General features: G+C 36.4%; 3 protein-coding genes and 1 pseudogene across 3 annotated transcripts; 2 read left to right on the top strand and 2 right to left on the bottom strand.

The window, feature by feature from the left end:
• Positions 1 to 655: 655 nt before the first annotated feature.
• LOC110744937 (nucleusenvelope protein) lies at positions 656 to 4,270 on the bottom strand. Its single transcript, XM_021944977.2, has 4 exons — positions 4,110 to 4,270; positions 3,631 to 3,915; positions 2,544 to 2,795; positions 656 to 1,108 (listed from the first exon to the last, which is right to left on the bottom strand). Exons 2-4 carry the CDS (start codon positions 3,850 to 3,852, stop codon positions 848 to 850), a joined length of 735 nt encoding a protein of 244 aa, XP_021800669.2. The 5' UTR covers positions 3,853 to 3,915; positions 4,110 to 4,270; the 3' UTR covers positions 656 to 847.
• Positions 4,271 to 6,094: 1,824 nt separating this feature from the next.
• Positions 6,095 to 7,529, top strand: LOC110744938 (3-ketoacyl-CoA synthase 7-like). The gene has a single exon (XM_021944979.2). It carries the CDS (start codon positions 6,095 to 6,097, stop codon positions 7,454 to 7,456), a length of 1,362 nt encoding a protein of 453 aa, XP_021800671.1. The 3' UTR covers positions 7,457 to 7,529.
• A 1,063-nt stretch (positions 7,530 to 8,592) lies between these two features.
• Positions 8,593 to 10,222, top strand: LOC110744940 (3-ketoacyl-CoA synthase 7 pseudogene; annotated as a pseudogene).
• A 452-nt stretch (positions 10,223 to 10,674) lies between these two features.
• EMB3103 (Pentatricopeptide repeat (PPR) superfamily protein) lies at positions 10,675 to 18,623 on the bottom strand. Its single transcript, XM_021944984.2, has 10 exons — positions 18,259 to 18,623; positions 16,896 to 16,980; positions 16,506 to 16,769; positions 15,468 to 15,770; positions 14,613 to 14,717; positions 14,052 to 14,151; positions 13,327 to 13,646; positions 11,915 to 12,091; positions 11,701 to 11,829; positions 10,675 to 11,198 (listed from the first exon to the last, which is right to left on the bottom strand). Exons 1-10 carry the CDS (start codon positions 18,585 to 18,587, stop codon positions 10,965 to 10,967), a joined length of 2,046 nt encoding a protein of 681 aa, XP_021800676.2. The 5' UTR covers positions 18,588 to 18,623; the 3' UTR covers positions 10,675 to 10,964.
• Between the last annotated feature and the right edge of the window lie 1,461 nt (positions 18,624 to 20,084).

The following is a 20,084-nucleotide window of genomic DNA, read 5'->3' as shown; positions in this document are numbered from 1 at the left end:
GTGAAGCAAATTTTTTGCGAATAAAAGCAATCCCAAACGGGGCCTAACCCTCGAGGTACTGTCGAGCGCAAAGCGGGGACCTCTCCCAACAAAGTTATCAAATACTTTGACAAAAATTAAAGTTATCAAATACTTTTTTTATATTTTAATTTTAATTTTTTTTTAAACTTCATATCTTTATAAAAGAAAAATTGATTCGATCTTTTCTTCACTAGTCTCAAAACATCCTTACGCAATTGTTAATTTTACATACATATCTTATATGTTTTTATCTTTATAAAAGAAAGAACAATTTGCTCATAATCTGATTTAAAATGGCAACTTGACATTAGTGACTCAGTTTAATATGACCAACAAGTTAGATCATGTCCGAGTCAATTATAAAAATTACTACAGTACAGAATGTGCACGTGGTTGTTTAGTTCAGTTGACCCAAATATACTGTCAGCTCCCTTTAGAATAAAACTAAAAAACATAAGAAAATCAAACGCAAATTAATACTCGCAATCATGCAGTTTGCAACCCAAGAATTTCACTTCGGATTCACCTTAATCCAAGAAAATCAATTCTGATTCTCTAGCAATCAACCCTTAAATTTTGGCTGAACTGCTATTCCTATTATGATACAATTGCAGAGATCCAATCCAGGGGCCAATTTTGTGCAGTAAAAACAAGAACTTGATCGTTTACGGTTCTTTAACTGTCAAAAGTAGCAATAAAATGTAGGCTTTAAACTGGAAAACTCATACCCAAAAAAAGAAGAAAAGAACTGGGAACTTATACAATCCTTGAAAATAAAAAGGAAATGGCACACGGAAGAGGGAAGGGTTATACAATGCGACTTGGATTATTCATCTGAATCTGATGCTAAATTAGATCTAACGATATGGCGGTACTTTTCAGGGCTATCCCACCAAGTTGGGGTAGTGATTATGGCCTTTTCCAACCAGAATTTATCATACTGCTTCTTCTCAGTCAGCTGCTTGTAGAACCTTCCCCATTTGTACATGGCACGATTCAAACGAATACTCTTGGACCCTGAAAACACAAACTTGAGGTAGTCCTTTGCTAGCCGAGTCCACTCCTCACCACTGATGATGTAAAAATACTGCAAGAAAATCATTCCAGTTTGAAATGTAAATAGATATTGGCTAGAGGAAATAGTAATCACCCAGATTCTCTAATTTTGATATCATAAAATAGCAATAGGAGGGGGGAGTGTGCTATTTTTGATAAGAAACAAGCTTTTATTACTATAAAGATGAAAAGTACAACACTGGGGAAAAGACTTCCACTGAGGTTATCTAGCCATCTTTTCTACAACTAATAAGAATCATCATAACTATTACTGCAAAACGTTAAAGTTGATAGGCTTTGCACAACAAAACTCCAGTCATGAAAAAAAAAAAAGCCTGAAAAGAATTATCTCTGAACTCTGAACTCTGAAGAAACAGACTCTCAAAATCTAACCCTATCCCACAAGTGATCCACCTCCTCACCCCTAGCTTCCACGAAAGCCCTCCTATTCCTTTCCGTCAACAAGACCCAAAAATTTACCATCACAGCACATCTTCCCTACACCATGCCCCTCTTTCTCTCTTGAAAGAACTTATACCTCTCATACAATAAGGCCTTACATGAAACTGGAATATCCAAGGCCACATTAGACTCCCTAAACAATCTCTGCCACAAAGACAGAGCAATGAGACAGTGAAGCAGCAAAAGATAGCTTTCAGCAGCATTTTTGCACATCACAAGTACTCATCCTCCCATGAGCAATGATCCAAGCTACGAATCGTACCATAGAAGGTACTCTAGACTTCAAAATTGCACGAGAGAGACTGAAGAAACACGAGAAGAGTTGTTCTTTACTTGCTTTGGAAAAGAGAAGAACATAATTTGTAACAACAATTAATTAAAATAGAAAAAAACAAAAAACAAAACCAGCTCCACATCGCATTCCTTGGGCTGTTTCCAGTAGTTATTTGGCATCCCCTTTTTACCACGTCGCAGCAAGTTAAGCATGGAGAGATGGATTCTTGAGAGGAAGTTGGTTTCTCATCCACTTATGCAAGCAAAGGTGCAAACAAGGAGCAGGCAGGATTTAAGGTACATAGTAAATTTCAAAGAAATGTGGAAGAAAAATCCAAACTATGGCCAAGCATTTTAACAAAACTCAAAGGTTGAAGGTGAATCAATATTGTCAATGAATGTTTAGTGGAAAATCCTCTAGCCACATGAGGAAGCACGTGCCAAGGAGCTAGTATTCATATAAGCAGCTGTAATCAAGCAGAGCAATAACAATGAGTGATACTTTACGATTAGCTAAGAGCCAGTTTTCTGTTAGGTGTGATGCTTTCACTTATGTGCATTGTGTGTGTGCCTTGTCTTTCATCTCACACTTCTAAGAAAACAACAAGCTTAACAGATAGTGAATTGTAGATACAGAATTTGCACAGAAAGACTTGAAAATGCCTAATCAAGAGAAAAAGAAAAGACATAATAATGCATGCACCTCCTTCAAGAGAATGTGAGATTATTACCAGAAAAATAAATCCAATGGTTGCTAGAATTACTTGCAGTGTTTCATCCAAGATTCCATCAAGGCCTTCATCCTCGGATCCACCAGAGCCACCTACACCATCACCACTGCTGCCGCCGCCGCCGCCACTGCCGCCGCCGCCTCTCTCTTCATAGAATTCCTTCTTTTCAATCTGCTGACGTAATACATCCTCTATTGAACCTTCCTTCTTCAAATTACCCATTGCTTTCTCAAGAGCCTTCCAGGGGGAACCCTGGTTGCATTAAGAAGTGCAGTGAGAATAGAGATTTTCGCCATAATACATTGCATGCTTACAAAGATTCTTGCAGAAGTTAATGAGCATATATCCTTTTCAACTGTTCTTATTTTATAATTAGGGCCATGTCTCCATATCATAAACAAAATAATTCATCCCCTCAATGCCCCTCACCAGTTACTCAATATATTTGACTATGATGAGCAAAAATCGAGAAAAGAACATGATAAAATTAATAATCTTACACATATAATGCATCATAAAAAATTCCAGGAAAAAAAGTTACAATGATGACAAGAAAACATGAGAGGAGAACGTGGTATTTTTGTTCTTTTTCCTTTTGCATTACACATAGAACCATGTACAGATTTCTTCAACCTTTAAAAACTTAATTCTTTTTTCTGTTAAGAACATAAAAATAAGTACCATTAGGAAAAGAGGATTTGGGAGGGATGTTTATGAGTAAGACAAGACTCATGAGAATATAAAACTATCAGTCAACTTATGATCTACATGACTAATCATGCACAATACCACTATTTAACTGGCATTCAATTAGGCATATGGAAGGCAAAAAATTGACACCGAGCAGAACGATCAATCAATTTCCAGGGGAAAGGCACCAAAACCTCAGTAAGAGAAAAAAAATTTAGGTGGGCAGATCAGATGGCTACCCATTTGAATCGATATCAATAAGAAAAGGCAGAAACTTTGAAGACAGTTAGTTTCCCACATGAAATTTCCAGTACATTTTCAAGGAACACAATTGAAGCATATATAATTCAAGTATTTTGTAGTAACCTGCAGAGGGACTTGCTGAAAGGTCTCTTACCTCATCACCACCACCACTTTCATTCTTTCCCTTGCCACCCAATAAGCAGACAGGTCCAGCAGATTGGTGGTACTTAGATACAGCCCTCCATTGCTTGTTCTTCAATACGGCCATGCATTTGTGCTGAATTACTGTTGGTTTCGAAGAGAGGCGGAGAGATTGAGATGTGTTTCTGAAGTAGTTGCAAGGTTGGCAGGAAGTAATCTGAAGGGTGCTCATCATCCTCAGCAAAAAGATAAACCTTCAAAATCCTAAATTGAAGCTCCAAAATCCTAAATTGACATTCTTCAAGCGTCGTTGAACAATTACCCAGATCAGTTTATCGAAAAATAAACCCTAAAATTAATTACAGAACTGATAAATAAATAAAAACCCAAGAGTGGGCCATGATTTTATGATTCTAAAAGCATAAAAGCCATAGCTTTTTTTCCGTTTTACCAAAAATTCTGTAGAGACTGAAAGAGAGGAGGCTCTCATACCTTAAAGCTTGGGTTGGGTTGTTCTTGTTGAGATTTACAGTTGCAGTAATGGAGGAAGGAAGGAGGCAAATTCAACGAAGGCAAGGCAGCCTCCTTCTCAATCCTTCTTCTACCAAGGGAAAACAGATATGATTGATATGATAAGCGGGTTTATTAAGGGTTTTAACATCTAGGCCGCTCATTTTAACTTATAACTATCGACGGTTGAAATGTAATTTTCCTTTTTCAGTTCCTCTGTGATTTGTTTATAAACTGTGCGTCTGCTCAGTCTTCTAACTTGTATTTGTACATAGGCAAGTTCCACTTTTTGCCCACTGTCTTATGAAGTGCTCGCTTACTCACATGAGTGAGATTGTGTTATGGTCTGCTTGCATTCAAATTACTTAAAACATTGGCAAGATGAATAGGTGGTTGGTTATGTAGAAGCTTTTGATATGCAATATTTTATGCAAATGGCATAACATCATTTGAGTTAAAAACAATACAAGCCATTAGATTTCAATTATTGTTGAAGTGATGTGTAGAGGCTCGGGATCCCTTGTGCCATTTTTCTTGTCAATTATTGTTGTTAGGAAATCCATTGCATGATTAATGGCCTGAATGTTGTTTGTTTGAAGATGAGATCAATGGAACCGGCATGTATATGTATCATGTATTATAAACTATATGAACCATGGTTATATTATATAACACATGACGCAATTAAGAGGGGCTAGTGAGCAATGAACTCTTGCAAAACTGTATTAAACATCATAAGAAAGAAAAAGTAAATACATGTACACTTTCTCTTCGTAGTTGTTGGGGAGCTTACGAATTTATTGGCGCTAAACATCCAATTTTTAATGTCACATTCAGGAGCTCAAAGTAGCTTTCAGCCGCATAAGTAAAATGCAGTATGCATAACTCTAAGGTAAGTTGGTAAAATTGATAATATACAACTTTTGTTCTGATATTTTCTTGCCTCATTTTAATTTGTGAGAGAGAAATCTGTGAGAGAGAGTGAAAAGAGCTGCACACAAAACTTCTCCCTCTTAAATTTGATTCAGTGTTTGAAAGATTTTCAAACTTCCTCATTGCCAGCTATTTATATACATAAGAAAATATACCAAAGAAAAAATACCCAAGTTGATCCCTTCCAACAAGGCAACAAGTTGACATGGAGACTTCCTTGTTTAGATGTTTCTCATCTATCATTACAGAATCTCCGATTTCCATCACCCATTTATTAGCTGCAACTGTCTTGATCATTGCAGTTATCTATTTTCTGTTCAGAAGAATGCAACCTTATGGAAGCCAAATTCATATTCATATCCAAATTCCTAAATGTTATCAGAATCAGTTTGATTTTTAGCTACTCGCCAGAGCCAAGCAAAGCAATATCAGAACCCTTAGATTATTTTTGCTTATGTATCAGAACCCTTACATCAGTTTAGCTTATATTTCTCTGAACCCTTATTATATCAGAACCTTTAGATCAGTTTGGCTTAGTCCAAGCTTCCTCAATTTACTGGACATTACATGTCTTGAGCTCAGATAATTTCTGTCACTGAAATATATTGGAGTGCTTTGTTACTTCACGCAAATTGGAGGTTGTCAAGTTATACAAGGCCTCTTAGTTGTCTGCACATAAAAACTTTGTGATCAAACAAACTAGACATTGACAGAACGCAACCATCAACAGAAGAAAGATAGACAATTAGGCACTTAGGAGGGTACAATCTTAATCTTATCATCACAAAGTTTTAGCTTGTTTCTGCATAAAATCTCACCTTTGGCCATGATTGCAAAACACACTCAACATAAAAAATATATATATATAAAAGAACATATGCGGACACAACGAAGAGTTGCATAAAGCATCTCTGTTGATCAAAACTGATTGAACATTGGAAATATTTTCAAACGTGCTCATTGGCTGCTTAAATTAAATGATAAGCAAAAATATCAAAGCAAACTCCTAAGGAAACCCAGTCCAAGAACTTCACATGGAGACTTCATTGCTTAGGTCTTTCTCATTTCTCGCTGCAGAAATATCTCCAATCTTCCTCATCAATTTCTTAGCTACAACTGTTTTGGTCATTGCCGCGGCTCTCTATTTTCATTTCAGATCCAAGAGTATATACCTTATAGACTTCACCTGCTATCTGCCTCCTGATAGCTTGCGCGTTCCAACATCGAATTTCATCGAGCACATTGAAATATCTGGAATGCATGACAGAGAAAGTGTCGATTTTCAAACGAAGGTGTTGGAAAGATCAGGGATTGGAGCAGAGAGTTGCATGCCTATTACAGTGCATGAGATCCCACCTTATTCCTCTTTAAAAGCTACTAGAAATGAAACTGAAACGGTTCTCTTCACTATTGTCAAAGACCTCCTTTCCAAGCACAAAATAAATCCGAAAAGCATCGACATTCTTGTGTCAAACTGTAGCCTTTTCTCCCCCACACCGTCCATTACATCTATGGTCATAAACAAGTTTGGATTCCGAAGCAACATAAAGAGCATCAACCTCAGTGGAATGGGTTGCAGTGCCGGAATCTTGTCAATAAGTTTGGCGAAAGATCTTTTAAAAGTTCACAAGAACTGCTTGGCCTTAGTTCTCAGCATGGAAGCTGTGACTCCCAATGGCTATGGGGGTAGAATGAAATCCATGCTTCTTCCCAACATTTTGTTTCGGATGGGAGGAGCTGCTATCCTATTATCGAACAGGAAGCAAGAGAAGCGAATAGCTAAGTATGAGCTCCAGCATCTTGTTCGAACCCACATTGGTTCGGATGATGAGGCGTACCAATCTGTTTTCCAGCAGCCCGATGAAGCAGGGCATGTTGGGGTCTTGTTATCACGAGCACTTTTACGTGTGGCAACAAAAGCTCTAAGAAGTAACATGTCAGAGTTGGGGCCACTTGTGCTACCATATTCGGTGCAGCTCCGCTATGCATGGTCAGTGATCTGCAAGAAACTTTGGTTTCTACCAAGCGAAAAGGGAATTTATGTGCCGAATTTCAAGAAGGCGATTGAGCATTTCTGTATACATGCTGGTGGAAGGGCAGTGATTGATGGCATAGAAGACAGTCTGAAGCTGCACAAGGAGGATGGAGAAGCTTCAAGGATGACATTACACAGATTTGGCAATACTTCATCTTCTTCAATTTGGTATGAGCTCTGCTATTTGGAGGCAAAAGGAAGGTTGAAGAAAGGAAACCGAGTTTGGCAAATTGCCTTTGGAAGTGGCTTCAAGTGTAACAGCGCAATTTGGAAGTGCATTTCAGATATTGATCCAACAAAAAGAAATGCATGGTCTGATAGCATCCATTTCTATCCTACTCAGACTGACACCCTTAACTAAGATTTTCTGAATTGCTGTTGTAATTTTATTTAACCTTCGTTGTATTGTATCCATTTTCAATCCAAGAAAAGTTTCATATTTTTCCTGCTTCGCATCGATTCCATATCCAACATTGTCTTTCTGGTTTACTGGTTTAAAGTTCTTAATTAGATCTTCAAATGCTCGTACCATATCATTAACTTTTATAATTGCACAACAGGCCATTTTTTTCATCCCCATCCATCACAGGGTTTTAACTTTTAGAATCAACAAATAGACCAAAAACAAGCAAAATTGGTGATAACAATATGATTTTGCAGAAGCCATTAATCTAGTGCAATGAAATAATTCAAGTACTCAAAACTTCTCTAGAAGCAAAGGGATGCCGTAGCGAAGCTAAACTGAGAGAGCCAAAATCGCTACCCTTTACAAATCAATGTTACTTCACTCACATGTTAATGCCTTCCCTCCCCCAACCCTTTTTAGATAAGCAATGGATTTAATTTCCAATTAATTGATGGTGGGGAAAACTATGATGGGAAGATTCTTTTAAGGTCCCTTGTTTTAAGTTCTGGGCATTTTTCCACGGCCAATATTATGGTGCGATTGGTTGTTTCATGCAAAATTGGAGTTCTCAAGTGAAGAGGTTTCATCTTATGCACATGAAAACGTTGTGACTGAACAAACTAGAGATTGCCTTTACCCATGAAATGCAACTATCCAGAGAAAACGATTGGCAGTTAACTTGGACACTTTAGAGTTTGATTTTTGTAGGATAAGTTGGAGCATCTCTAATAGAAGTCGAAAAAACGCAACTCTAACCATGCTCCCTATTTAGCTCCTAAAATAGGAACACCTCTAGGATCTCCTAGATATGAAGAAAGAGAGAGAAAATCCTAATGGTTTCTTATAATTAATTATCATTATTTTAACATTATTAACTTTAATCATATTGGCTCCTAGTCATTATAACTCCTAAACTAGGAGGATTCGGAGGATAAAGGAGCTCCAAAAATAACCTTTTAGTCGTTTTGTCTAATCTTTAACTTCAAAATAGGGAGCATGATTGAAGATGCTCCCTAAAAAGTAAGAAAATATGCAAATTCTAATGACGCCATTATCTTCTATACACTAAATAAAAGGTTGTTTGAGGTTATGATTTTATTAAATATGAAATGCTGCTTTTTATCTCCCAGGGTTCTTTTCAACAGCACAAGGAAAATGCACTCTACATGAATCTAGGTGAGTGCTTAGTGATGAAATGTTGTTGTGACAGTTTCTTGAGTCGAATTGTGTGTCTTGATCATATTGCTAAATTTTGATTACACATTAGAAAGTTACTCAAACTTTCTTTCCTCGTAATATATATGCAGAAATATCAAATCAAACTCCTAGTTAACCCTGCCCAACAAGTTGACATGGAGACTGCACTGCTTAGATCCTTTTCATCTATCATTCCTGAATCTCCAATCTCCCTCACCCATTTCTTAGCTGCAACTGTTCTGATTATTGTGGTTCTCTGTTTTACATTCAGACCTAAGAGTACATACCTTATCGACTTCACCTGCTATCTGCCTCCAGAAAGCTTGCGGATTGCGAAAGAAAGCTACATCGAACACATTGAAATGAGTAAACTCTACGACAAAGAAACCTACAGTTTCCAAGTGAAGGTATTAGAAAGATCAGGAATTGGAGAGGAGAGTTGCGTGCCTATTGCACTGCATGAGCTCCCTCCTCATTCTTCTTTGCACGCTGCTAGAAAAGAAACTGAAATGGTTCTCTTCTCAGTCATCAAAGACCTTCTTTCCAAGCACAAAATAAATCCTAAAAGCATCGACATTCTTGTGTCCAACTGTAGCCTTTTCTGCCCTACCCCGTCCATTACATCTATGGTCATAAACAAGTTTGGATTCCGAAGCAACATAAAGAGCGTCAACCTCAGTGGAATGGGTTGCAGTGCTGGAATCTTGTCTATAAGTTTGGCTAAAGATCTGCTAAAAGTTCACCAGAACTCCTTGGCTTTAGTTCTCAGCATGGAAGCTGTGACTCCTAATGGTTATATGGGTACCAAAAAATCCATGCTTCTTCCAAACCTTTTGTTTCGGATGGGAGGAGCTGCTATTCTATTATCCAGCAGGAAAAGGGACAAGCGAACAGCTAAGTACGAGCTCCAGCACATTGTCCGAACCCACATTGGTTCGGATGATGAAGCATACCAATCCGTCTTCCAGCAACTCGATGAAGCTGGACATGTAGGGGTCTCACTGTCACGGGCTCTTATACCTGTGGCAACAAAAGCTCTCAGAACTAACATATCCAAGTTGGGACCACTAGTGCTACCATATTCTGAGCAGCTACGATATGTATGGTCAATCATCCACAAAAAAGTCTTGTTATTACCAAGCCAGAAGAAAATTTATGCACCAAATTTCAAAAGGGCTCTCCAGCATTTCTGTATACATGCTGGTGGAAGGGCAGTGATTGATGGAATAGTAGATAGTCTCAGGCTGGACAAGGAAGACGGAGAAGCTTCAAGGATGACATTACATAGATTTGGTAATACTTCATCTTCTTCCATTTGGTATGAACTCTGCTATTTGGAGGCAAAAGGAAGAATGAAGAAAGGAAATCAGGTTTGCCAAATTGCCTTTGGAAGTGGCTTCAAGTGTAACAGCGCAATTTGGAAATGCATTTCGGATATTGATCCAACAGAAAGAAATGCATGGTCAGACAGAACCTACTTGTATCCAATTGAAGAGGTCCCAAAATAAACCTTTGAGATCCAAAGTATTGTAACCATATATGATCTCTACGATATAGTTTGATAATAAACATAATTTTTAATTCTTAAAACCTGTCTGCCCTGCTCAAAAGGTGTTCATTAGCAACCAGTCCTGTCTTCAACAAGGTTGGGAGAGAGGAGCCAATGATGGCAAAATCGTGACCACGAGTGTCCAACATGCACAAACTCTATACCCACTGTATCACCTTATTTAAGATTATTAACAGGGTTGTAAGGAGAAAAAAGAAAAAGGAAAAAATCCACACATGGACAACTGATTTGTTATATTCACTACAGCTCATTTGGTAGTCAAAGTTTTACTAATTGCCACTAAGAGAAAAACGGGTAAATTTATAGTCTATATAGTCCCCTCAGTAGGAAGAAGAGGAAAAGAAATTTGGGGACAGTAAGTTTCTTATAGTCTCCCTGTAACCCCATTCAGTAGTCAAAGCTATACTGATATCCACTAATAAAAATTGGGTAAATATATATAGATTATGACTGAATTACAGCATCTGGTTACATGCAAGAAAGTTTATACAGTTAATATTCAATTTGTGTACTGTACAGAGGGTCAGACAAACCAGTCAAAGAAGCATCAGCTGTAATACGCCAAGCAACTGGCTCATATTTGTGAAGACAAGTTATACTTGACAGTGCCAAGTGTTGACCTCAACCATCAAATTGCACTGTTTTTCTCACAAAATGTTGAGCTATGATAGAAGATACCTGGAATTTCCATGGATGTCAAACTAAGTTATCCTTCTTACGAGATTTTGAAGCTTTTGAAATCATATGTTGCTTCGACAGTACATCCGCAATGTGTTGGCGACCAAATAAGTGAGAGTTTTTCAGTATTAGGTTTCTTGTAGCTGAATCAACAACATAACCTTGTCCTGGCATCCACAGTAGCATTTGAATAAGCAATTCCTTTTTCTCAGGGAGTGCGATATAGCGTGATATGGCCATCTGAAATAGTCCCTGTGGAATGCAGGAAGGAAAGTGAGCTTTGATTTCGAAATGTCAAATCTGAACAGAAGAGGTATGCCAAAAGCTTCCACTGAGGATCTAACATGCATTAAAGATTTTTCTTATTAAGATTTTCACCACTACTAGGTGTTCCTCATGTAAACCCCTACACCCCATGCACTGGGGGTTCGCTAAGAAAATATTTTTCTCACTTGTACAAATAATTAAAGAACTAAGGAACAAACAGGTAAATAAAATCCACCACAAGAATCGCTCCCTCCGTTATCTCACTTCGATTGAATAAAATCCCCGATAAGAATCCCTCCCTCCCTAGGAGGTAGAGTTTGTTAGCAGTGAATCGCACCTTGATGACTCACCCACACCACCACAAATGTGTCCATGTCTCATCAATCTTCTAAATATGCATGCCTAGAATCTGAAAGTCAGAAGCAAATGCTTCTAGAAAAAAGTAAAAACATTCTGAACCAACTTATTGACACCCGTGATTATTTACCTGATCAATCTTGCAGCCAGAAGCATCAATTACCTTCAACACATCATTTATCAAGTTGATGTTTCCCAACTTCAGAAAGGTAGTTGAAAACTTTTTAACAGCAGGCTTAGAAATCAACCCTGCATTGTCCTGAACATTGAAAAAAAAAATGCTTCAACAAAAAAGTTGTGAGTTACGCAAGGAAGAAAGGTATCTTCAAAACTATATAGCTAACCTTGACTACTACATAAGCATCTTTGAGAAGCTGTCCTGCCAGTAGAATGTGCAGAATCTTCTCATGAAGGGCCTTGCACATTGTCCTCTTGCTATATCTCAGAATATTGTAAACAGAATATGCCTCTGAATATGCTCTTATCTTACCAAGAAGAAACATTAAGGAGGAACAAAGTTCCTGAAATACAGCATAGTGTTATTTTGAAGTTGGTTTACCAATTTTTATCACAAGATACAACTGTTTCAAAACTAGGAGTTCTTGCATGTATGCATATGTAAAGAATATACTTGTGGACAAGGAGCAGAACAGTGATAAACCCTAAGCCCAAAACAAGAGAAGATTGATAAATAGAAATATTGTAAAGCCCAAATCCAAGGGCTAAACCCTAAGCCTTAAACTGCAACTTTACACTTAAAAAGTAATAAACCATGTGGGGACTGAACTAAAATACTTACAAAAAACATAGACATAAATTTGGGCCGTGGCACAAACAGCACCCTCCTAAGAATTATTTGATTTATATATACACACATATATATGTCCACTTCTGATCTCCTACTCACCCGTGAGAAGACAATTCATGCTCACTAGCCAAAGATCAAAATCTAAAAGATCATATTCAATCCCCATAGCGTAGCATCTTATTGAATTTGGATCTAACTGTCAATGAGCATGTTGGCAACATTAGGTAATATACCATATATGCTACCTTTAATGGCTCAAGAGTATCACCTGGAAGGCAAAATGAAGCTAAAAAGGTATTAATTATATCACTGACCCCCATCCCCAACCCAAGACTCAAGCATCATGTTTAAAGAACCCTAATCAAACCCAAACTTTCACAAACTAATAAAATGATAAGCATAAAAGTAACATAAGGCAAAAAAATAATAATAATCTATGTGGTCCCCATCAGATACTCCTGCTCGCAAATAGATTCTCTCATTAATTGGATTAAAAATCATCCGGCGCACTAGTTGCAAACATTTACACTTGTAATATTCAGTGTTCAAATAAAACAACAACTATAACTAAGATCCAAAGTCCTGCATCTTTCATATATAGAAGCTCCAACAGCTAGGGTTCCCTACTTTTTTTACTTTTTTTCTCAGAGATCTCTTCTTTTTCTTCGGTCTATTAAAGGCCTGATGCGCCAATGCAAAAGACGATATAAGAGTAGTGCTCACCAATCCCATCAAATCCCCATCCCTTTTAAGGTTTCAATCTCAAGTCCTTAGCAATGCCAAGGGACTTTATCAACTAGCACTTCTCTAAAAGATCAATTCCTACAGTCGTAGTAATGTTCAAATCTAGAAGCTGGTTCTTTGTTTTATTTCCTTTATTTGAGATCAAGAAAGTAAAATAGTTCAACAAGTATAATCAGGAATATGCATCTTGAAAGAACATTTTACCTCATCTGGTTGGTGTCCCTTGTTGTGCATGTCCTCCATGGTCTGATAAGCAAGCAGGTATAACTTCTCCTTACAGAAGTATTTTATTAGGATATGAAAGGTATTAAAATCAGGAGTGATTTTTAGTTCATCCATTTTTCTCATCATTTCCATTACACTATCCATTTCACCTGCTCTACAATAGGCACAGATCATTGTATTCAGCATAACCAAGTCAAATTTGTCATGAGTTCTTTCAACATCCTTAGCCAACTGCTTTGCATCTTCCAGAAGCCCACCTCGGCAGAAAGCTGAAATCATGATACTGTATGAATAGCCATCTGCAAGGGGAAAAAAACATAAATTTTCAGCTGTAAAGACAGAAGATTAAACTTCTGCTAGTAAGAAAAATCCTGCAAGAAATACAAATATTCACTACAAGTATCTACCAAACCTCCAAAACCATTTACATTTCTTCCATACGTCACTTATTTTTCTGGAATAGGGACCCATGCACAAGATTTGTCTTGCATAATGACCTTGTATTCAAATTCAAAGATTTTTTCTTCAAATTGAAAGTGGAAGACATTACAAAGAATAGGGAAACAACAATAAATGACATCATTAGCTAGACTTAACATCATTCAGATGGCCCAGAGGCTTTTCATGCATTGAGTGTCACATATAATAATATGCATATTTGGAGAAACATAAAAGCTTGAGGATTTGTCTCTAACAAAACTTACTTGATCGGATGGACTTCTCCTTCATTTCATCAAAAACCAATTTAGCTTCATGTATGCGCCCAGCCTTAGCAAGGGCATCCATCAATAAGCAGTATGGCATCTACAAATAGACTTAATTTGATGAGATAATTTAAAGAACTAAGAAAATGCAAATGACAGCATAAATGCACTTATATCAATTTTCCAAGAAAAGTTAATATTCATGGTATTTCAGGGAATGACTCAAGGGACTCAATTTGTAGGCAATGTGACAAAAGTTAAAACTATCTGTGCAAGCAAACAAACAAAGTTTCACAAGGAAATGAAATCAAACCCTTACAAATGTTATCTAGAAGAGATTAATATTCATGGTATTTATTAGTCAAACCAAATTGTTGGCCTCAATTTGTTTTTGTTAGTTTCATATTTAACCTGTTAGATGATCTCGTAAAATTAAATACTTTTGAGATTTCATAAGCTCCCCTGTTTGGCTCTAAAGAACTATTTCCAAAGATAAACCATAGCAGTGTCAAAGTTCCTGGATTTTAAACTAACGATTCAGTTGGAATGATCTTAGTGTACCTCATCTTCAGCATAACCCAAAGCTTCCAGTTCAGCTAATAGTTCTCTTGATTTTTCAAACAGCCCACCTCTGACATAAACCTTCAATAAAGTTGTCAAAATAACCTGCAAGCATTTGCAGTAGGACAGAAGACATTATCACTAAAGTCTAGAAGCTATGTAAAAATTTGGCAAATAATCAGCAGTTACAAATAGAAGCATCAATAAGGCCCCCATTTAATGTTTTGCTAAAATAAACAGCACTTATGTTACAATTTGTGAACAAGACACTGCAAAAACATCTAAAGAAAACTGCAATCAAACTGATTGGTTGCTATACATTAATCTCTCAGGCTTACATAAGCAAAATTCTACCAATCAATAGAAGGAACTGATAAACATTACTATATTCTTTTGATAAGAAGCATAATCTCATTAAAAGAAAAGACAAAAGTTTGAAAGTAGAGGATATTGTTCACTGATCTACACGTTGTTAAAGGATTAAATAATTGTTGGAACAGTGATAAACTAGCAAACATTATATGGTACCAAAGCAGGAGATCCTGAGTTCCAATTACTCAATTGCAACTTCCCAGTGGTGTAGGGAGGCCCGCATATGAGGCTGAATGGAATAATATAGTGTAATTGTCATCCTAATAGCTTATGCTTTTGGGAATAGTGGTAAACCAACAAATATCATCAGCAATGTATATTATTAATTATCTTAATCTAATACCTAAAAACTACATCCACTACACAATGCTTATGTCAGCACTTTTATTTAAGTTACATATTCATATATCACTAACATAAATAACTACTAATAGAAAGCTTCAAAGAGAGGGAATCATATATGGTAGTTAAACATGAACAAACCTTATTAGGTACTAACCCTGCAGATTTCATATCCTGAACCAAATCATCAGCCTCTTTGTAGTTCCCACTTATAGAGTAAGCATTAAGCATAGAGCTATAATGAGAGACATTTGGTAAATAGCCTTCATTCTTCATCTGCTTAAAATAACCTTCTGCTTCCTCTAATTTATTATTAGAAGCACATACAGCTAAAAGTGTACCATAAATTACACTGTCCATCTGCAGCTCATTACGCTGCAATTCTTGAACAAGTTCTAATGCCTTAGAATAACCATGTTTGACTTTGTTGCAGCCTGCAAGGAGCTAGCATGACAGTAGATTAATATTAATGAAGGTCGAATATATGAATAAGTAATCAGTATTGAACAGTTTTGCTTATCAGAAAAACAACGGAGCTTCAGAAAACTAACATCTACTGCTGCGAGATGGTATTAAACATTTCTAATTTCATTGATGAAATTAATGTATTAATATGCTAATTACGACAACTCACAATCTTTGATATGTTCTTCATAGAGACAGTATAAAATGTCACTGGAATAGTTTTATCCTTTTTTGTCTTTCACAATATACTTGCACATTGGTATATAACAATGTACTTGAAAAAAAATGAGGCGCTATTCACAAAATTAACATCTATATGTGTTGGTGTTTTTTTTTTTTTCCCTTCATTTATGATTACTGTTAATTGTTTTGCGTTACAACGATTAACAATCATTTTGTGTTCCTTAATGTTATTATTCTTCTTTCATAGATCTTAATGTTATTCTTGCTCTATCTAACTTTGTCCTCCTATTTGATAAATTGTTTATCCGTTTGCTTTATAAAACTGAATGGATGAATCAAATGTCAGTGGGGAACTATCTCTAATCCCCCACAAAATAGTAATTTAATTTTGTCTATTTTATCATTGAATTTCCTCCTTGATTAAGATTCAGCACCATCAACTCTGTCTGTTATCAATTTTCATGAGAAAACAACTTTTGTTTGAAATGCTAACGAAACCAATATTGCAATATGATACATTGAAATGCATACCGTACTGTATGTGACAGCATCTGGTGTTAAACCATCCTGCTTCATCTGGTGAAATAACTTAAAGCTTCCATCAAACTTGCCACTCCTGATCAGACTACCAAGAACAGAATTGCATATGTGAACATTCTTTTTGGTTGATGCATCTTGAATATTATTGTATATTTCTAGTGCCTTTACAGGATTGAGGCTCTTTCCCATGAATTTTATATAGCTGCTATAGGATGATGCACTAATTTTTCCGTTCTGTTGCATCCATTCAAAGAGCTGTAACAATTGTAAACATATCAAAATATTAACAACTGGAAACAAAAACTAAATAATGTTAGGTAGACCATTCAAAACCACGTCAAAAGGAAGAACATCATATTATGTTTCGTTAATTCATAGAACCTGAGAAAGATCGTGCCATCTTTTCAGTATCCCAAAATGGCGTATTATAGCATTCAAGTCTTGGACCTTCAAACTCCCACCTAATCTGAGGGGAAAAATATAATGTGAGTTACACTACATAACAGAATAGATGTTGCACACATAAAAGGATTACTTCAAGATTGGAAGAGTCAAGTAAATACAATATCACAAAAACTAAAACTTCGGTTTGCAAAACAAGTCTAAAATCCAATTACAATTCTTTTTTCGTCAACCAAAATAAATCAAGGAATTCCTCAATGCTACTGGAACAGTCATCTAATCATTATGCTGCAGATAATCCTAAGCTATACCACATCACTAAAACATCAGCTTAATGGATGAAGGCAAGCTTCTAACTAACGTGTTCAGAAAGCCATCTGTGAATAAATTAAATAGAAAGAAAAAGGCAACAAGTAATGAAAAGTAAATTCACCACAGCATCCCTTATAGTACTGAATACTGCTAGAATTCAAGAATAACGTAAAAGACAGGCATCTCCCAAATACAGATGGGAACAACCATGTATAGAGACTCCAGTAATAGCAACTTAAACAGGCCCTCCATGAAAATGGAAAGAAGAACAAAAAAATATGCATGGGTAACTTTCGGTAAAATTAGAGAATACATAATGTAGATATCTAAGGCATGAAGAACAAAGGGTTTACACACTTTAAATAATATTTTCAATTATTTTTTAGGATAAACCAGTATAGCTACCAAAAAAAGATTACTTTAAAGCCATACATTCAAACTATGCTCTGAAATAATGATAGCACATTCCTTTTGGCAAAGTATTCAATATCCTTAACACTAGTTAAGTTAATTTTGGAATTTGGAAGGATAATAGCTCATCATATGCCTAAAACACACATACTGAATCTTTGACTCCACTATAAACTGAATGATGTCAGTGAAAATTAAAAACCAAAATGTTTTCGAGAATAAACACTTCATAATCACAAGAATCAAATTGACCCACAAAAAAAAATTATAAGAAAAACACAATGTAGCCACTACTTAGAAAACCCAGTTCAAGTTTCAATTAAAAACTGTAGTCCATGAAGCAAAGTCTGTAAATATGTCGAAACAGTCAAACAAAACAATCAAACAGTCAAACAGTCAAATTTTACTTGCAATTAAAATGAAATAAATTACAAGACATTATAATAGCCAATTTACTTGCAATTCAAACTGTCAAGTTTTGCTACCAACCACTAAACCCATATGTTAATTCAACGTATAATTTATCAATCACTTGGAAGAAAAACTCAACAATCTAAATGTGCAGAAACATTAACTGGGTCAACTGAAGTTATCAAAAAAGAAAAAACCGGAAAAGGACCTTGTAAGAGCCGAGTCCAAGTCAGAGGACTCTTGGACCTCAAGAATAGCAGACTGTCTAGCCAAGTATTGGTTGGAGTGCCGCTTTGGGATTCCGCTGCCATTGTTGGGAGGCTCAGTGAGGCGTTCTTTGACAAGAGTTGTGGCACAACAGAGATGAGAGTTCTTAGCTCTTGTGCTCCTCCATGGAGTCGCAGAGAGAATAGAGAGAGAAGAAATGGGTGAAGGGCCGCAGAGGACATGTTGGACACCGACGCCGTGTACCGACGACACCTCCATTTTTGCAAGCTTGTGAGGTACTGAGGGTGAGACAGATGGAGGGATGAGCATGTCTGAGTTGGAGAAGGGAAGATTTTAGTTACGGAATTGCGATTTGCATCGTTGGATAAAATCAACGACTACGATTGAATTTTAAATCCCTGCCCAAGTTCCTTTTCCCCACCTTCCAGGCCCACAAATCAAATGTTGTCTCCAGCGGTGATTGCTTCTTTGTTTTTTCTCATCAAAATTCACAAGTGGCTCAAACAAGTATTTATCTATATAGTCCTGATCTCTTGGACCACAGGAGTCCAAGAGATTATGGTCACTCACCGTTGGATGTAAATTTAATGGTTCAAAAAAATTTCTTAAAAGGAGTGCAAGAGTGAGTGAACCGTTGAATTTACATCCAACGGTGAGTGACCACAAATCTCTTGAACCCCTGTAGTCCAAGAGATCGGGACTGTTTATCTATATATATATATATAAAGCAAAAGGCAGAGAATGGTGAAACATTTAAAATACCAGAAAATGCCCTTGGTTAATACAAACATTAAGAATTAAAATTAGGGAGCTTCACTAATATACCCAAAATGGGTGTTGAAATTATAAAAAAACCTCATATGGAAAACACTTTATAAACACACCCAAAACCCATTTATTAAATAACAAATTGGTATTGAAGTTACTATATATTACAAGGCTGCCACTTATAAGCCCAACAGAAAAAAACTCAAAAGACACCCAAAATCAACCCAACCCAAATTTATAAACAAGCCCAAACATTTTAACCATCTAGAAAACCGTAACTTTTATCCAAAAAAATGGAAAACAAAACCGTAACTTCCAGCAACTTCAATTAACCATCTTTGCCAAACGTCCCTTCAGTCATCGTCTTCATCAAAGCGTCTTCTTCATCTCTCGAAACCGAAACTCCATAACCACAACCAAGCTTGATATACTTTCAAAAACAAACACCACACACTGACCTCACCTACAAAACCAAGACAAAATTTCAGAGAATAATTTCAACAAGAAAACGATTCAAAGGTAAGACATTTACAAACCAAACTTATACTGAAATTTCAGACATTTACTATCATTATTTTAGTCGCTAGTTTACTGAAATTTCTGATTAATGGCTGTAAAGTTCCAGTATAGGGTAATAACACTGCTTGTTTCCTCTGAAATCCTATTTCTGATGCACGTCTAGCACTGTAAAGTTCCAGTATAGGGTATTAATACTGCTTGTTTCCTCTGAAATCCTATTTGTAATGAATGTCTACCACTGTAAAGTTCTAGTATGTGGTAATAACACTAGTAGACGTGCATTAGAAATAGGATTTCATAGCAAACAAGCAGTGTTATTACCCTAGACTGGAACTTAACAGTGGTAGACGTGCATTACAAATACGATTTTATAGCAAAAAAGCAGTGTTATTACCCTATACTGGAACTTCACAGTGGTAGATATGCATTAGAAATAGGATTTCATAGCAAACAAGCAGTGTTATTACCCTATACTAGAACTTTACAGTGGTAGATATGCATTAGAAATAGGATTTCATA

This window comes from Prunus avium, chromosome 1 (assembly GCF_965620075.1).
Source record: "Prunus avium chromosome 1, drPruAviu1.hap1.1, whole genome shotgun sequence".
NCBI classification, from domain to species: domain Eukaryota; kingdom Viridiplantae; phylum Streptophyta; class Magnoliopsida; order Rosales; family Rosaceae; genus Prunus; species Prunus avium.
The sequence above is the reverse complement of the archived record's forward strand: the minus strand, read 5'-3'. Positions and strand labels throughout refer to the sequence as shown.